The sequence below is a fragment of the Haemaphysalis longicornis genome, unplaced genomic scaffold (assembly GCF_048455015.1).
Source record: "Haemaphysalis longicornis isolate Haplotype H1 unplaced genomic scaffold, Haemaphysalis longicornis Haplotype H1 scaffold_1, whole genome shotgun sequence".
NCBI lineage: Eukaryota > Metazoa > Arthropoda > Arachnida > Ixodida > Ixodidae > Haemaphysalis > Haemaphysalis longicornis.
In genome coordinates this window covers 203,360,320-203,378,667 of record NW_027526203.1, presented here as the reverse complement: position 1 = coordinate 203,378,667, position 18,348 = coordinate 203,360,320, and the positions used below count along the sequence as shown (strand labels likewise).

Sequence of the window (18,348 nt, the reverse complement as noted above, 5' to 3'; positions counted from 1 at the left end):
GTTTCGTTTTTTTCTCCCCTCACAGCAAACAGACCCGACTCATGCTCCAAGCACAACCTTTCAAGGGCTGCCAGTGGGACAAAATTTGCGAGGAAACTCAAGTATGTACCTCACGTCTCGGGGACATCCTCTTCACTGCTTGGGGAGGAAGAGGACTCATTGGCTGCTACAGTGGCCCTCTTCTGCTGCCGGCGACTCCGGGTCGTGGGCTTTGCACGGACACTGCTTGCCAGTGGCGCCGTCGACGTGCCTGCAGCCGTTGGATCTAAAAGAATGATAGCGAAAGAGTTTAAGGGGACATAAGTTTGGTTCATTAAACCTTTCAGCCATGATTTTTTTTTATTTCAAGTAAAACAATGTTTTCTTAAATTTTAGGTTCCAATAAGCCCACACACAAAAAGTAGAGCTGGAAATGCAAATATTCACAGATTTCTCAATGAGGCAATTATTTCGACACCTGGAAATTAAAAATTTTATGTTGCCAGAGACATCAATTTTGCATATTTGTCTAAACCTTATGACTACATGAACCTACAAACAAAGAATGAGCTTCTTAGTGCCCGTATTTATAGATTTACCAGCTTGGGAAGAAAAGCCAGACTGCCATTTTTTTTAAGCCTCAATGTCATAATTTTCACTTTGCTAGAGCTGCTGCTTCTTTGTAGCGTCCAGTTCCACTAAAATGAAACAACAGTGATATCTATCCCAATAGGCATCATTGAAGAACAATTCCCCAGAAAACTACCAGTTTTGGTTCCGTTCTCTATGTGCTCGAGGAATTTTAGGTGATGGCACCAATTGAAACCACTATAGTTCATCTCACAAGCTACCTGCAGCACTGTGGAGGCTACATTGTTATCAATAGTGCGCCCACTGAGGGCGCCTAATCCGCCGTGAAGGGGGTCCTGAAAGGACACTCCCTTCTCCCCTCTCGGCAAGTGGCACCGCACGGCCCCGGCGCCTTTTGTCGCTTCCTTCGCGGTGAGTTAGGCGCCCTGAGGGGGCGGGCTGTTGACAACAATGTAGCCTCCACAGTGCTGCAGCTAGCTTCTGAGATGAACTATAGGTGATGGCGTCAATTGAAACCACCAGGGCCGAAAGGGTTAAGAGGCTGCTTTGCCCCGACATCAATCATACGAATTTTATTGCAAACTTCAAACAAATAGTATTCGAGATATGAAAGAAAACAGATCAAGGAATGCCAGCTCCCCAGCCACATTCCAGTGATTTTTCTACGTCACAAAATCTTGTTTCTGCGATTGGTAACCCCCAACACAAGCCACTGCAAGGAAATATGACTGGGCGATTGTATTGATTGCATCACATGAATGCAGACGTCCAGGTAAAGCACAGATAAAAATATTTTCAGGGCTGGGCCATAACATGTCACTTCTGGCCATATTTTTTTCATTTTATTTTACTTATCAATATTGTAAGTCTTCTGCAGACCCATACAGGTAGCGGGCATACAACATCACGGGTATCTAATAAGATACAAGGTCAAAGAAATACAATATTTTCAGGGACGATAAGCGGAACAGCGTAACACTTTTAGAATAGCAAGTACATCAATAGCACATTAGCTACATTGGTACTCTTCGCATACACAAGAAAAAAAAAAGAAAAAAAGAAAGATGTACAAAAACGTACACTGCAACACCGCAAGACACTTCTTGCGCTATTATACCAACGACAACAAAAAATAACTATACAGGCTCTGTTAGATGCTCCATGAATTAACAAAATTGATCAATATTTGTATTATTTACAGCTTCGTTTGGTAGCACGTTTCAAGCATTCACAGCGTGAGGGGAAAATGAATATTTATATGCATTGCTATGTGCACTGAAGGGCCGTATGCATTTATCGTGGTTTGTCCTACTAGAACAGCAGCCAGGCGGATGAATACATTACATCACTGTAGTGCGAAGTTTGAAAGTTTTTCCCTAATTGTTGCATTTTTTCAGTTGAAAAGTGTCTATCATGGGCCAAATGGAGCTGAGTGGGTTACCATAGGCTAGTTCATTCAAACTGAACAGGCTGTATCTTGTTTTCGTGGCCCCTTCAAAGCCAACCTGGCTTTTCATACAATGCGTACGTGTTAGCAAGTTCTCTCTGGGGCACAGCACAGAGCACACACTCCGGGTGCGTTCCAATGCACTCTTTAGATGACTTCGTTGTCGTCTTCGTGAACAGTCTGCCATTTTAAAGGGACAGACAACCGATTTTTGTCGAGTATATATTCTCTATCCCAAATGAAAGGGCATCACTTAAAGCACCTTGACGAGAAACGGTTTTGCTGATAACGCCCTAGAACTTTTTAAATCGAATTTTTTTATCTACGAGCCGTATGTGTCCCTCCCAAAACTAATGCTGGCAACCATGACATAGAGTAGCTCGGCAACATACTTTTGTCTGTATGCGAAATAAAAAACGATATTTAAAAACTTGTTCCCGGCTAATAAAGTTGGAATCGCAAACTTTCCTGTTCCTTAATTTATGTGTTTTTTTAATGCAACGGTCTATTTTGCACGAATGCGCCATCTGTTGGGATAGATAATAGGTAGAATCTGGCTTCACGTTGTGGAGGCGGGAAGTTCGATTTTCCCAGGGTGCGACGTTTCTTTTTTTTTTTTTTTTTTTAAGCTGCCGTTGACGTATTTGGAAACTGAAATCAAATATTTTGGCAGAACAAACGCCCCTGACTCAGGCAGAATCGTCAAAGCTCCTTCGCTGGATCTGTTTACTGAACGCTGCCGTTGATTCTGGGCATGGAGGCTCAGTTAGCCACACTGAAAGGCATGCTGAGAGGCACCCAGCTACGGCGGGCGGCGTGTCTTTAAAAATTTCAGAATAATGTTTAGAAATACATACGCAATTTAACCTCGTACAAATACTTGTTTTAAAAGGTTTTCAATACATAAATAAACGTTTCAGCAGTTACAGTAGCTGCTAGGTTTGCAGGTCACGTGACAGGGACACATATTGTAGTGTCAAGTTTCGACACTACGAACCGCCACCCTTCCGATTTCAGGAAGTTTGCTGCCAAATTAAAATTATTTCCGCCAGTTTGTTTAGAAATTGCTTGTGGTTATCGGGCTATATAAAACGCTGGCTTTCGTATGAGCTAGAGAACATATACGCGACAAAAATCGGTTGTCTGTACCTTTAAGCTCTGTTACAATTCGAACAAAGTCGCAACAAAGACTGGTTCTCGGAGACAGCATTGGAGTCAGCAACAATGCAGGCTAACTTCCTGTCTAAACTGAAAAACAATGCCAGCGCCACCTTTTTACATTAGTGTTGTAAGAAACAAGCTTGCTCTTTCATTTAAATGTTTCATATACCTAACTACTGGTGAAGATGCTATTGTTTACTTTTTAAGCCACATATGTGTACAGTAAAAATGTTATCCCTTTTTACGAAACTACGGCTTGAGTTTGTTAACATGTCTGTCTCAAGGTTTTCGTCTTCATTGGTACAGTGCACTAGAAGGTAAGGTGTGTCATGCGGGGGAAAAACCAATGGAGAGCGATGGTCCCTTTCGCGATGAGAAAATTATATGGAGTGCAGGCGTTCCCCACAGAATTCCTGTTGCAGCCAGCGCCACCTATAAGTTTTTAAATCAAACTAAAGAGTTATTTGACAGGTTTTATAAAACTTTGAATCATAAAGAAAGAAGACTATTTAGGGTGTGATAGATCAGAATTAATTAACAAACAAAGCTTCTAAAACCAACTGGTAAGCAGTGGCTGCCGGGGGCACTGCTTACAACAGGAGTTCCTCTGCAGAGGTTTTCATCACAAAAGGGGCCCCCTAATTTGCCCCGAATGACACTTCCTTTCTTCTGTTACACTGTAGCATTGCTGACCAGTGTGCTGTTTCAATTCTTGTTCTCTTAGATGTCTAATTAGACTGCTTCGTAAGCTGTCCGCAAATTGGAACACAGCCATAGAGTGGCTGTAACAATATTACCAGCCGGCTTCTTGCCCTTCTTCCTGAGGGGTGCTTGCCCTTTGGCCGGCGAAGGCATCGCTGCTGCGCCCTGTTCCGCTTCTTCACTTGTTTCCCCTGCTTCCTCGCTGGCTTTGCACTTCCCCTGGCCGCGGCGTGCTGGGGTTGTGACCCCTCCCCCAGCAGCGGGAACTTCCGCGATCGAGCTCAGCGCCGTGCCACTGAGGAGTTTGTGGCTAGCCGACCTCAACTGCATTCCCACCGTCCCTGTCGGCCCCTCAGGCCTGGCACCTGTCGAAGGACCCGCCACTTCCCCGTCGCCTTCCACAAACACGTCGTCGTCGACTTCAGCAATGGCCCCGAGACTGGCACTACCAGTCTTTGAACCAGCCTTGGAGGTACCAGCCGAGGTGGACCGAGTGGGGCCAGTCGGCTTTGAAGGTGTGGCCACACGCTTTTCAAAAATCTGATGACGGGCCCGCGTCGAAGGCGCTTTTTGCTGGCCATCTGGGGAAGCCAGCGCTCCAGCCTCACTGCGCCTGTCCTTGGCAGGGCTCTTGTCCGCGGTGGAACTGCCCGTGGCGAGCTCTGCCTGATCTGTATCTGTGGTGGTACATTGCTGCCCCCTTGTTCCCTTCCTGACAGCCTTTCTGGTGGGACTCTGAGTCCTGGCGTCCTGTGCTGCCGCTCTTTTCTGCCCTGCACTAACTGTGGCGGACTGGCTTTCCGTGTTCTGGGAAGAAGGATCTTCAACCTCGTGACTCGTGGTGGCCACGGTCGCCCTGGATCGACGAGTTGGTGTTTTCGCTGGGCTGGCAGGTGGCTGTTTAGAGGGGGTCCGAGTGGCAGCTCGTTTTCTGGCAGGAGGTGTTGTGGCCGCCTTCTTTCGGCTCTGTGTCGCTGACTGCTTAGTAGGGCTTGGCGTCGCGAGCCGTTTCCTTACAGCCGAAGCCTTTTTTGGGCGTCCCGGTGCGTCTGACCTTGTCGGACTAAGATTTCCAGCCCCACGTTCCGGAGTCGGCGTCCTCGCCTTTCGCTTCGGGCTCGGAGTCCGCGTTGTCTCCCTTGATGTAGGCTTTTTGCGCCTGGGGCTGGGTGTAGCAGACTTCCTACTAGGGCTTGGCACCGTGAGCCTCCTGCTCACAGTTGAGGCCCTCTTGGAATGTCTTGGAGCGTCTGTCCTTTCCGGACTTGGTGTCCTTGAATCCCGTCTTTGGCTTGGCGTCTGTGTCCTCTCCCTCGTGTTTGCCGTCTTGCGACTGGGGCTGGGTGTGGCAGACTTTCTACTAGGGCTTGGCATCGCGAGCCTCCTGCTCGTAGTTGAGGCCCTCTTGGAGTGTCTTGGAGCGTCTGTCCTTTCTGGACTCGGTGTCCTTGACTCCCGTCTTGGGCTTGGCGTCTGCGTCCTCTCCCTCGTGTTTGGTGTCTTGCGCCTGGGGCTGGGCGTAGCCGACTTTTTACTGGGGTCTGGCATCGCGAGCCTCCTGCTCGTAGTTGAGGCCCTCTTGGAGTGTCTTGGAGCGTCTGTCCTTTCCGGACTCGGTGTCCTTGACTCCCGTTTTGGGCTTGGAGTCTGCGTCCTCTCCCTCGTGTTTGGTGTCTTGCGAATGGGGCTGGGTGTGGCAGACTTCCTCAAGGCACGCAGCTTTGACACTTTGCCGAGAGGGCTACAACACTGGTGTGTTTCACGGCTGTGCGTGGACATGGGTTCCTCACTGGCAGCGCGAGCTTTCCGAGCCTTCGATGCTGGTTCCTTGGCGCCTTCTTTCAAATCACTGCTGCCCGCTCTTGCCTTGGCCGGGGTAACTGGTGGTCGGTCAGACGGCGGTGCAGAGCCACCCCTCCGTAGCGACCGCCTAGTCTGCTCTGCTGTGTGCGATTCCTTGCCATCGACAGTGCTCTTGCGCCTTTCTCGGAGGTTATAGCGACATGTCAAAATACTCTGCGATGATGATGATGGCTCGCCCAAATCTTCCACCAAACTTGCCCCTTCCCTTTTGAGGCTCTTTTTTCTCTTCAAATCAAGCCCACCCTTCTTAGGAGGTGAATGTTTTGGGTTCGTTGGAGGCGAAAAAAGCTTTCTGGCAGTCACCCCACTGCCTTCCACGTTGCTAGGCTTGGATAACGGCGGAGAGCTGTCGAAACACGTAACCACAATTTTAGGCAGCAGCATGCGGGCCGCTGGCAATGGTTCAGCCTCCACAACCGCGGCTGCCGTTTCTTCGACGTCACTCTCGACATCTTGAATGGCCGACTGGTCCAGAGCAGGGACAGAGTCAGCATTGCCTTCTGAATGAATTTCTGCCACTGAGGCACCACTGGGTTTCTGATCAGCCAGTGCCTCAGGCGGTGAATTTTCTCTCAGTAGAATGCGGGCAGCACTGCCCTCGTCTAAAAGAGGCTGCTCCATGTCCACAGCCTCAACGTGAACCGGCGTTGAAAGAAAGCCCAGTGAGGGCTCTCGTACAGTTTCGAGCGGTTCTTCAACTTCTGTCACGACTTTGTCACTCTCATTGATGCCTGCCCCCACATCAGTGCAGCCCTCTAGATTGCCGTCACCTTTTCTGCTGGCATTCGTGCCTTCGGAGACACTGCTCTCCATTTCAACACAGCCCTCTTCCCTGTCGGAATCATTGGTGGCCACTGGACTCCTTGAACGATCAGCTTCCTGGATTTCCGTACTGTCGGGATTTGGCAGTGCTTCTGACTTCTCGGAGAGCGCAACTGCGTCGTCGTCATCCTCGTCTTCGGACTTTCCACTGTCAAAAGCTGGAAAGGAAGGAGGAGAAATAAACGACGATCAGCAGTGGAGTTTTAGATTTCAAATCTGACAACAATGCCTGGCCTTTATTTGAGGCTTTGGCTTGTCAGTACACTGTTTAGGAGGAAACGTAGCACTGTCGAAATAAATCGACGACAAAATGGATGAATGAAGCAATACCACGCAATATTAACATCCCAACAAACCAGATGCCTTTGCAATATTAAGTTAACATATCAATTAACGATGTGATGTCAAAACAGCCACATGCAGTGCCTACACCATCGCAGCGTCGTCAGCGACAGGAGAGCTAGCTGCACTGAATTTTAAAATTATAGCAGTTAATGGACCTTTTTCCAGTAGCAATCTGCGCATGTGGGTCCGCCATTCTTGGCAGGCACCTCCGGCAAAATAAACAAAAGGGTGCCCCTCAGCTTTCTGCTTGGGGAGCGGCTGTGCTGTCCAGAGCTGTGCATTCTGAACGAGCTAAATGACATAGCCGAGGACATTAAGGATATTAAGCTGCAACGTTTAACCACAACAGAAAGAAAACTACCTAGATGCTCTAACTGCACTTGAGAGGAAAGTTGATACTTTTCAAGAAGACATGAAACACATGAAAAGAACCATTGAAATTTTTTAAAGCAAAATCGATGATCTTGAAAATTGTAGCAGACGCAATAACCTGATTGTTTATGGCTTGAGCGAGGAAGACGACGAAACGAGTGAGACGCTGGAGAAGACCATCAACCAAAAAGTAATTAAAGACATACTTGAAATGAACCCGGTGGAAATCGAACGCGTACAAAGGATCGGAAAGCCAGATCCAAACAAAACTAGGCCGGTCATCTTTAAATTACTAGACTGGAGACAAAAATCACAAATTCTAGCAAGAGGAGAAACTGAAAGACACAGGGGTATCCATAGGTGAAGATTTCTCCAAGAGAGTCCGCGATATTAGGAAAAAACTTTGGGCTAGAGCGAAAACCAACCGGGATAACCAGGAGAAAGTATCACTTGCCTTCGACAAGTTATATATAATAAGCGCGCATATATTTGGAGTGATGAAAAGAACGACAAGGTACTGTTCGGAAAAGGCAACAGCGCAGTAGCAGCAAAAAACGACCAGTCAAAAACCGGGCCTGTGACGCGAAGCTGCACACAGTCCAAGACCTAGTTCTCATCACTGTGAATGCTCGCGTCTTAAACAAGGTAGAGGAGCTAGAAAACGTTTCGCTCGATTATGAACCAGATATAGCAGCCATTACCGAAACGTGGTTGTCAGCAGATATTTCTAGTGATGAAATTTTTCCACCAAATTATTCTATCATCAGGAAAGATCGCCCATCACGAGGGAGAGGTGTCGCTATATTGATTAAAAATCCTATTCAGTTTGTAGTTCTCCCTAACAGTGATGGAGCAGAGGCCGTTTTTTGCAACATTGACTGTGATGGTTGTCATATCTTTGTTGGATGCCTTTACCGCAGCCCGTTCTCTGACCACGAGTGCATAGTTGCTGCTCGGTGCAGAATTCGAGGGTTGTCCATCTAGGTGACTTCAATCTGCCCGACATTGACTGGGGATCCATGAATTACAATACAGCAGCCGCTAGCGCACTCATAGATCTAATGTTTAACTTCAGCCTTCAACAGATTGTATTGCACCCGACACGCATGCAAGGCGGAACTAGTAACATTCTTGATTTAATTCTTCTCAGTCACCACTTTCATTCTACTCAACACAGTCGATATACAGTCTACGCCCGTTACAACGGACCCTCTGAATCCAGAAAAAAACGTCCGCTGTAGCCGAAGTATGCAGTATCTGACAGGGGGTTTCGAAAGCTTAGCACCGGCACTTCGAAAAGGCCTAGCGCATGCGGTCAAGCGTGTAAAGACACAAGATAAGTTGAGCAAATAAAGCAAAAATATAACTAGGCGCAATTATAAACCAGCTATAAAACATCTGTCGTGCCCACCAGCATTAGCTAGGCTCTTAAATCACCTCACGACGAGGCAGGTTTTCCCGAAACCGTTCATCAAACAAATTGGATCGCTGCCTGACGTTCCCTCAAGGCAGCTTCCACATTTTTAGCGATTTTATTCTGGTCATTGAAACAGCTGTAATGATATAATCTGATGACGGACAGCTGTAAAATCGAAAGTTAGACCAGTTGGACTGTGCACGGTTACCGGCAGATTGCACACAATGGATGGGAAACAACCCCCTGTTGCGGATCTGGTAGCGTGACCGGTGGTGGCGTACGTTGATCCGGAGTTGGGGCAAACATTGGGGCTTGTAGGGCGACGAAAGAAACTTTATGTACAGATATCTACATGGCGTTTGACTGAGTGAACAGGCTTCTTGCGCTCCTGCGCGCACGAGATTAAATAACCAGGTTGGGTCCGCCCCGTTTCCCCCTTTCCTCGACTGACGTCAGTATGGTCCAATCAGGGGCGCCCCGGCTGACGTCCACATACTCAAAGAGATGGCACTTGCACAGGTTAATGTTCAGTTGACTCCTGATGATGCAATGGTTTAAGCGCCGGGAGGACGCCCGGACCAATAATCCGGCGTGAAGTACACGTTGAATAGCAGCGTCTCGGACCACAACAAAGCAGTCCCCCGCTGACGATTGCCGCCGGAAAAGCAATGCTGCACGTCTTTATAAATCCCTCCCTGCCTCGCCGGCGGGAAGCGCCTTTTCAGCAGAAGCGTCCCTCTCCGCCGCGTCATCGCATACAAAGCCGGGGCGCTCCCCATCGATGAGGGTAGGGGAGAGGAAAACTTGCGATAATGGGCCGACGGAAGCGTTGGGTGACTGAACCCGATAGCATTGCAGACGGGCGTCGTAATGTCAATACGCCGATTGTAACACCCCCACTTGAGGCATTTCTTACCTTTTTCACCGAACGGTACGGGAACGATGCATGCGTGGGAATAATAAAAGCTGAACTTCACTGAACCCGAGTTTTTCATTACATAAAAAAACTGACAAGGGCACACTTGCCTCCGAGTGCACCACTTCGAGTATTCGATAGCCCTGTTTTCAATCTCACCGGAGTCGCGTTTATCGGCAGCGGCCTTATTCTTGACGGTATTGGCCTCGAGGACATACCGTGGCGCCACCTACGAGTGACGTCACTTGTAGGACGCCGAATCGTGTTGTCGTCTGCTACAACACATTTCCCGTGCGTATGCGGAAGCGTGCTTTTTTGTTGTGGCCACCGTCTCGCCCGCTCCTTGTGGATTTGATGCAAATTACCAAAAAAGTTGTCTGTAAACCAAATAATTCGGGCAAGCAATCAGCGACTCGCTTATTCCCGGCGACACCGCCGCGTTTAGGTAGTTGCGACCATCGCGACCCACAGCTCTTACATACGCAGCCAGCTAACGCCAAGGACTATGCAACTGATGCCGAGAGAAGTACGCTGTAAATTCATTATGAAATACTTGTGACGGGACATGTGTGTGCAAGCAAACACCTTGTAACAGCGACGGAAACGCGTCGCTCACATATGATCTCACCGCGCGAACGGCTCGTATTGCCTGATAAATTAGACGCGAGAACGGTGATCCGATTGCTTCGCCGCACATGCTTAAAAGTATTGTTATGGTTTGCAGTTTGGCTTAATCAGTGCCTATTTCCCCTACGATGTTTTTATAGTCATGCCCGTATTTGATTAACGATCACTGCCGTAGCCCGTACTCTGCAAGGCTGATGTTTACTTTTCGCGACTTGTCCGCAATGTATGAACGGTATGCACGCGAGTTTTTTACGCCTTCCAGCGGGTTCGGACAAGGCTATATTTAGTTTTCATTAGGTGCTCGGCGTGGTAATTTATAATTGCAGCGTGTTTTGTATGTTTACAGTAAGCCGGCATTTCTCAAGAATCAATTTCGAAACTCCCGACTGCTCACAGAAGGCGAGGCTGCGTACGAGGCGAAACACGTCGTTAATGATTTCGGGTAATGGGGATATTTAGAATAGGAGAACCGAGCGTTGGGGCCCCCAAGAAGTTAGAGGAACCCAAACACAACACGCGCGTGCGCGACGGGAGGGACTTCGCCAACAGCTCGCAGCCGGCGTCGGATGCACGTAATCGGATGTTGGGAACTTAAGGCTTGGCGTCGCAGCAGATATTTCATCGCCGCTATAGAGTTGCGAGTGACAGTTCCTAACAGAACGTTTCACCGCGCTGGAAACTCTGTAAGCGCGGTGATTTTCGTTCAAGCGATCGACGATCAAGATACCTGCACGGCCTCGGCCGATTCTTGTGCGCAAGCATAGCCATCCTTCGGCCGTTCGCAGCACCGTGCGTGAACGTGCCGGCGCTGCCGGGACCGACCTCCGTGGCCGTTCGGCGTAAATCGCGGCAGATATTTGAGCATAGCTTTGAAAACCACAGCTGCTGACACTACCTATCAGAATTTTTCATCACGCTAACATCCACTTTCACCAATCTGGAACTTCTTTTCCACGACTTGTGTGATTTTAAAAAGTGGCGACAAGTTGTTGCTGCCGCGACCTGCGTCGGTTCGAGCCGCACCGTCGGCTGTGCGGGCAGGCACGGCGGGTGCGTGTGCTTCTGCGAGCAGTTAACGCTTCACGATTTCCTGCTTTATACATTTCTTGCAAACAAGGGAAATCTAGAAACTACACTCGGCGATCATCGTAGTCCACATTGTTGATCGGGGAAACAAGCCGCTGCTTACGCTTCGGTCGCATGCATAATACACCACCACTCTCATGGTGTTTGCATGTTTGCGGATAATCTACCACAGTTGATATGGTTATACAGTCACCATTAGGTCGAATTGCGCTTGACGCACTGAGAATTAACTTCAAACGAAGGAAATTAACACAAAAATACTTTTAGAACGCGCCTCCTACGCGAAGTGTCACGCGCTGCAAGCCAACTACGCAGCAAGATAGGAACGGTGATCCTACAAGTGACGTCAAAACGATCGCAGCGCCGGCCTCTCCAGTGGTGGGCCTCGCGGCCAATAGCACGACGGAGCGTTTCAGCGGAGAAATCCGAGGGAGGTCGTGACGTCACCGCAGGCGGACCTCCGCTCGGCCAGCTCCTTCGCTCACACGGAGGATGCGTCTGTCGGACGGACATCACTGTTTGCAGTCGCCTATAACGCTAACCACATGGAGCGATTTTTCCAGCGACGCGACGAGCGACGCGACTAGGATCCGCAGTCGCCGAACCGAAGTCGCTCGCCGAGGCAACCACATGACAGCGACGGCTCGAGCGACTGAGCATGCGACTGAGGATGGCGATTTCAATGTTTCCGCACTGCGCATAGTAACGCGCTTGGTGCGCTGGATGTTTGCAAACATTTTTTTTGTTCATTTGTCATAAAAAGCAAGACTAAAAAGTATTACGCCTTTCTACCTTGCTTTTTGCACTTCATTGCATCTCTAAAACTGGTTTGGGTTAGCGATAGCGCATGCTTTTCCTTCTGCGCCTCGTTTCTCGGCTCCAACATGAACGCCGTGAAGAATTCGCTCTCTTGACGTCGTTTTTCCCACACTGGTCTCACCCAGTGTGAGCGGGAGCCTTCTTGCTTCTGCTTCAGCGTGTACTCAAGCTTTGCCACACAAAGCTTTCTTTGCCGCTGCACCGCAAACGTCGTCTGCGTGGATCTTCCCCCCGTTCTCTTTAAACCGGAGGTTGCGTGCTTACGTAGGGGCTCTCCTATAGGCTAGTCGCTGAGGCCACTTCCGGTAGGCGAGCGACTGTTTCTGGCATGACCGGCTTTATTTTTTTAAAGCCGGTCGTGGTTTCTGGCGGCCCAGAACCGAGCGATTCGATGAGCGACTTGGTGCGCGGCGAAAAGTAGTTCGTCGCTAGTCGCGTCGCGCCCCAAGTCGCTCGCAAAATCGCTCCATGTGGTTGGGGCTTATCTCTAAAGCAGAGCTGCCGTAGCAGCGCCGATTCCGCGACGGCGGCAATTTCTGTTAAGCTCATACGTACTGATCTTGTCAACCGACCAAAAATTGGTCGTCGACGCGATGCAGGTGCTGCCGCGCGCAGAGAACGGCGCGCGACGTGGTAGCAGCCGGCCGGCCCACCTACAGGCCCGCATACTGATGTTAGGCTTAACACTGCGGCGAATATTCGATCGCCGCTCTGGCAAGCGGCTCAGGTGACGATTTTTAAAGCAACTTTCCATCACATCATTACCCCATTTCTCGTATACGCAGCTTTGTTTGCACCTTGGGGAGCAATAACAAGCTGTCGCTCGAGCTACCGGCGCCGGCCTGCGCCACTTCGCGGCCGCCGCCGCCGCTCGCCAAGCGCCCGTGCTGGTGGTATACGCGGCTCCCTCAGTGCGCCTGTCATGTGCGCCACGCATTTTCGTGTCAAATGTTTTAAGAAGCGATAAAAATAGAGTGCCTGCAACCGCTCTAGAACTTCAGTCGCGGCCAGCTGCCCGACGAGCAGACAAAAACCCGCCGCCTCCGCCGCCGAGCGCCGGAGGGTTTGTAGCTCGCGAGCAGAAGCTCCGATCTCCCATCGGAGGCGGTGCGCCGGAGAGAAACCGTGACGTAGGGGTCACGTGGCGCGCACTCCTAGGAGAGAAACGGCAAATTTCTCTCTCGTGTGAATACCGGCCTGTACTTCTGGCGATGTCAGCCTGTTTTTCCCCATGTTCAACAGCGTTAATTACGCTTAATTTATCCGACAGTGAAATAGTTCACTCTACCCTGCCGCTCATGCCGCTGGTCGCAAAAAAAAAAAAAAAAAAAAAAAAAGAAAAAGCCACTGACACTGGCTTGACTGCGCCAACGACCCGGCTGCCAGCAATGTTGCCAGACATAATAGTTTTCTTGCCAAATTAAACAAAGAAAAAGCACATCGGGTGCCGGCCCCGCGGAAGTACGCTATAAACGTTCAGTCGAAACAATTTTCGCCTAAAATTTAGTCTGCTGTAGCCGATAGTCTGCTCTAGCCGGGTCCGTTGTGAGCGGAGTGGACTCCGTTTAAAATGCATGGGGACCAGACAAACCAACAGAAATGGTCTGTTGTAACCGAAAGTCCGTTGTTGCCGGATCCGCTGTAACGAGTGTAGACTGTAATAGACAGCACATCGGACCATGGAATTCCAATGTGCCGCCTCCCACTTAGTTGTAGAATCAGAACCAAGCGAGCCGTAACAACTGTATTTAATTTTAAGAAGGCAGATGACAGTAGTATCCTATCTTTCCTTGCGCATGAGCACCGGAACTTTTCTGAAATGGCTTCTCATCCTACCACAGACGTGAATTCTTTGTGGCTGCAATTTAGGAACATTGTATCATATTGCATCGCTAACTTCATTCCTGTAAAACATAAAAGAGGGCAGACGCACAATCCGTGGATCACAACAGAGGTGATACAAGCTAAACGTCGAGTTAAGTGATTACGACGTTCAATCAAAATCAGGAACGACCCAGTGGCACCACTGAAATTATCACACGCGGTAACAGAGTTTATTAAGCAAAAAAGTAAAGAGGCCAAGAACTTTTAATTTAATACAACACTTCCCAGTTTCATTACAAACAGCCCAAATAAGTTTTGGTGGCATTTTCGCAGATCTAAATCGCCGTCTACGTATTTATCATTAGAACAACAAACTACTAAGGCAAATGAATACAACGAATTTTTTCACTCTGTGTTTACAAAGGACAACAACATTGTTCCTCCACTCCCACCCCCCAATCCCTTACGTATAGATCCTCTAAACATTTCACAGCAAGGAGTCCTAAACCTTTTACTAAACCTGAACTCAAACAAATCGAATGGCCTGGACAATATCCCAAATGAATTTCTTTAAAAATACGCCGAGTGGTGCAGCAGGTATCTTGTAATAATTTATCGCATGTCACTTTCAACATCCAAGCTTCCAGACGAATGGAAAATTGCAAAACTAGCCCCAATTCATAAATCGGGAGACACCGCTGAGCCTAGTAATTTCCGGCCTATTTCCCTTACCTGCACGTCGTGTAAGCTACTGGAACATATTATTTTGAAGCACTTGCTTTTATTTCTCAAACAAATAACTTTTTTTACTCCCAACCAACACGGATTTCGCAGTGGCCTATGGACCTCTCCCTGTATGTAAACAACGTGACGTCACGAAGCGCACGTGCGCGACGGGTGGCGCCTGCTCGCGGCGGCGAAGTGCGGTGGCGGTTGGCAGAACGCGCCTGCTCCAACGGTCCGGCCTGGCCGCACGGCGCCCGAAAGGAACGATGTGCCGTTGGTTCGGGCCGTCACTGGCCGCCCACATTGCAGGTGGGGGGTCTAGCTATCCTAGCTGTGCCCGTCACACCTCCATGTAGCTTTCCGCATCTACAACCTCCGCAACAGTTTCGTTTACCGTACGGTCAACTGAAGGGCGACGCTTTCGGATAATCTGTGCGCGACAGCCTAAACGAGTCATTCTGAAGGTTGGTGCTGTTGCGACGCATTCCAAGAATGTTTTTTTAAGATTCTTTGTGTTCGGACACATGCCAAGGAAAGCTAGCTAATTCATTGTTGATTTCGAGGTCTGCTTAAGCTAAGCGTGGTGCCTCAGGCAGCGTACGTATACGCTCCCTGTTCTTGGTCTCTTTCCGTCGACAGTGGCGTACACACGATTTCATGTCGAGGGGAAAAAGGAAAGGTAAAGCATGAAAGGATTAAAAAGTAAAATAAGCAGCAACGAAACAAAAATATATGAAGAGCAACAGCCAAAAATTATTCCAATAAAAATATTGCGATGATGTCGTTCTCTACGTGATTGACTGATTGTTTTGTTACCTTTTTCCCCAGTGAAATCGCAAAATGGTTCATCGTCATTGTGTGAGTAACATAGCAGCCACATATGGCTAGTGCGCATAGCTTGCGACAGTGCACTGAAATAATTTTCGGTAGTCATTATTTCATGATAGTTAAAGTTAGTGTCCTTGTACGCCCGCTGAATACGAAAGCGTCGGGAGACCGCAACAAAAGAATACATTCACTGAGTCTGTTCGCTTAGGGCAAACACATTTTTCGAGTTTTTTCGAGTCGCGTGAGCGGCCCATCTCGTGCCGAAGGCACGATGCTGCATGTGAGCACGGTAAGCATCTGTTTTGCCGCATCCTCAAGGCAGAATATAATTGGTCAAGGTAAAAATTTATTGCACTTAGAAGCAATGAATTTCGTTCATCTTGAACAGATCCCCCATAAGACCAAACTTGTCGTTGTCGATCTGGCGGCAGGCGGCTATCGCAATCCCTCGTCGAAACATTTATTTCATGTCGCCTAAGCAGGTTAGGCATTCATTGTGTTTTTACTACAGTGCTCTACCTCCTCAAAACATGACAATAATTCGCAGCAAGAAAATTTTCGTGTGCCCCCTACCCCCGGCACTATTTCACTTGACCAAATTTCTGCTGGTGCTACATAATAGCAGATAGTTGATAAACAGCATCATTTCATGGCACGAATCAGCGCGGACTGCCAATGTAGACGGTATGACTGCGCTTTGGAGAACAGCAGAAGTTCGATTCATTGATGGATTGATTATAGGGTTTTAACGCGCCTACGCAACGCAGGCGATGAGGCGCGCCGTAGTGGAGGGCTCCGGATTAATTTTGACCACCTGGGGATCTTTAACGTGTGCCGAAATCTCGTACACACGGGCAGCAGAAGTTCGAGAATGGGAAATGTTGCTACGAGTAAGAGCAGACCATGTCGCTGCTTTGGCTGCCAGCCTCTTCGGCACAATGCGTGCATCCACAATGCACGCCGAATTTGCCTCTTTGGGGACTCCGAAAAGTCTGATGCCGCTGATTTTGCTCGCAAGATTTGCGTAGCCGAGAGCACAGCAGCCCACCGGCATCAGAAAAGCCAACACGTAAACAAAAATTCCACTTTTGCGCGCGTCTAATGCAGCCTCACTGCATACGCCCTGCGCGCCGGTCCGAATGTTTTGCCAACCACCCTCCCGGCCACACCCAGCACGTGCGCTTTCAGTGACGTCACGGCCGCTGCGTGACGTACCCCGGGAGAGGTCCATTGACTGAAGTAGTCCATGACCTTGCCCTGAGCATTAATAACGGCAGCCAAACTGACATCATCCTACTAGACCTAACGAAAGCATTTGACCGTGTATGTCATAGCAAATTATTAGCCAAACTGGAAAATGCTAGTGGTTCTGGAGAAATTTTAGAATTGATGACAGCTTAACAGATCACAGTTTGTTTCATTTGAGAACGTGGCATCCAAAGCACTGCCTTTATCATCCAGGGTTCCTCAAGGTTCTGTTCTCGGACCAGTATTATTCCTCATTTACATTAATGATATCACCTCAGACATTGACTGTAATATCAAGTTATTTGCCGATGATTGTATTCTTTACAAAGAAATTACCAGTAACCATGACCACATTCAACTTAACAAATCTCTTAACCAAATAGGCGAGTGGTAAATGTCAAATGTCAAAACTGGCAAATGTCCATTAACATTAAGAAGTCTGTATCCATGTCTGTAACTAGACGAAAGAATCCATCTGTTATCACCTACAAAATTACCGATACCCCACTAGGCAAAGTAAGTCAACACAAGTACTTAGGAATAACCATTACATCCGAGCTCAGGTGGGATACCCACATCTCAAACATTGCTGCATCGGCCCTTCGCAAACTATTTTTCCTTAAAAGATCCTTACAACTGTCGCCACCATCTACCAAACTATTAGCTTACACTACGTTTATTCGACCAATTCTTGAATATGCCAATAGAGTGTGGTTCCCACATACTACAACTCATATCATGACTTTAGAAAATGTCCAACGAAAAGCTATTAGATTCATTCATAATAAGTATAGGCGCACTGATTCACCCACCAACCTACTGTCGGCCTCTGGCCTGCATACATTGGCAATTAGGGCAAGGCAGGCGCGCCTTAAATTTCTGTTCCAGTTCCTTCATAACGCTTATAAAATCGACGTTACCAAGTATATATACCCTTTCACAGTTCCACCGAACGCGACATCAACACGACTACACTTTAACAGAATATTTCTGTCCCAAGATACATTTAAATATTCATTTTTCCCGCGTGCCATACGTGAATGGAACCAGTTAGATACTGACATCACCAGAATCACTTCATCAGCTGAATCCGCGAAAATTATCGATGAGTTACGTGAAAGCCAACACTAAATTGTTTTCTGTTAACTCACGTTGTGGGCTGATACACATGTTTATTCTCCTCTGATTATTGCCTCACTAAAAAGCGTATTTCTCTCGCACCCTTGCCCCATTTCCATGAGTTCCGCCTTAGGTTTCCCTATGTTCAACGATGAAATATTTGCGTTTTCATTGTTTTTTTTTTAAGTGTCTTAGCCTCTGTAATATTTTACCTTGGTTGCTTCTTTTGATACCTTTCATTGAAAATGTTAGAACTACACAATTCATGCCGGCGGTTTTGTGCAAAATAGAAAATTATGTTTGTGAGTAATCGTCTACAAGTGACGAATGTTTGTTTCGTTCCCTGTAACTACTATGGCATATGAATGCATTGTATTTGTTGTGCCCAGCTGAATGCTCTCGAGCTGAGAGTGGCAGTATTGGAAATAAATAAATAAATAAATTTTTATTTTTTTA

General features: G+C 48.1%; 1 protein-coding gene across 1 annotated transcript in view; it reads right to left on the bottom strand.

The window, feature by feature from the left end:
- LOC144141292 (uncharacterized) overlaps positions 1-18,348 on the bottom strand; it is a 173,351-nt gene that overhangs the window by 3,418 nt on the left and 151,585 nt on the right. Inside the window, exons 32-33 of the mRNA XM_077672870.1 lie at positions 3,976-6,723; positions 110-265 (exon numbers count right to left, since the gene is read on the bottom strand). Coding sequence (XP_077528996.1) covers positions 111-265; positions 3,976-6,723 — 2,903 coding nt within the window. The 3' untranslated portion in view covers position 110. The remainder of the gene's footprint in view (positions 1-109; positions 266-3,975; positions 6,724-18,348) is intronic.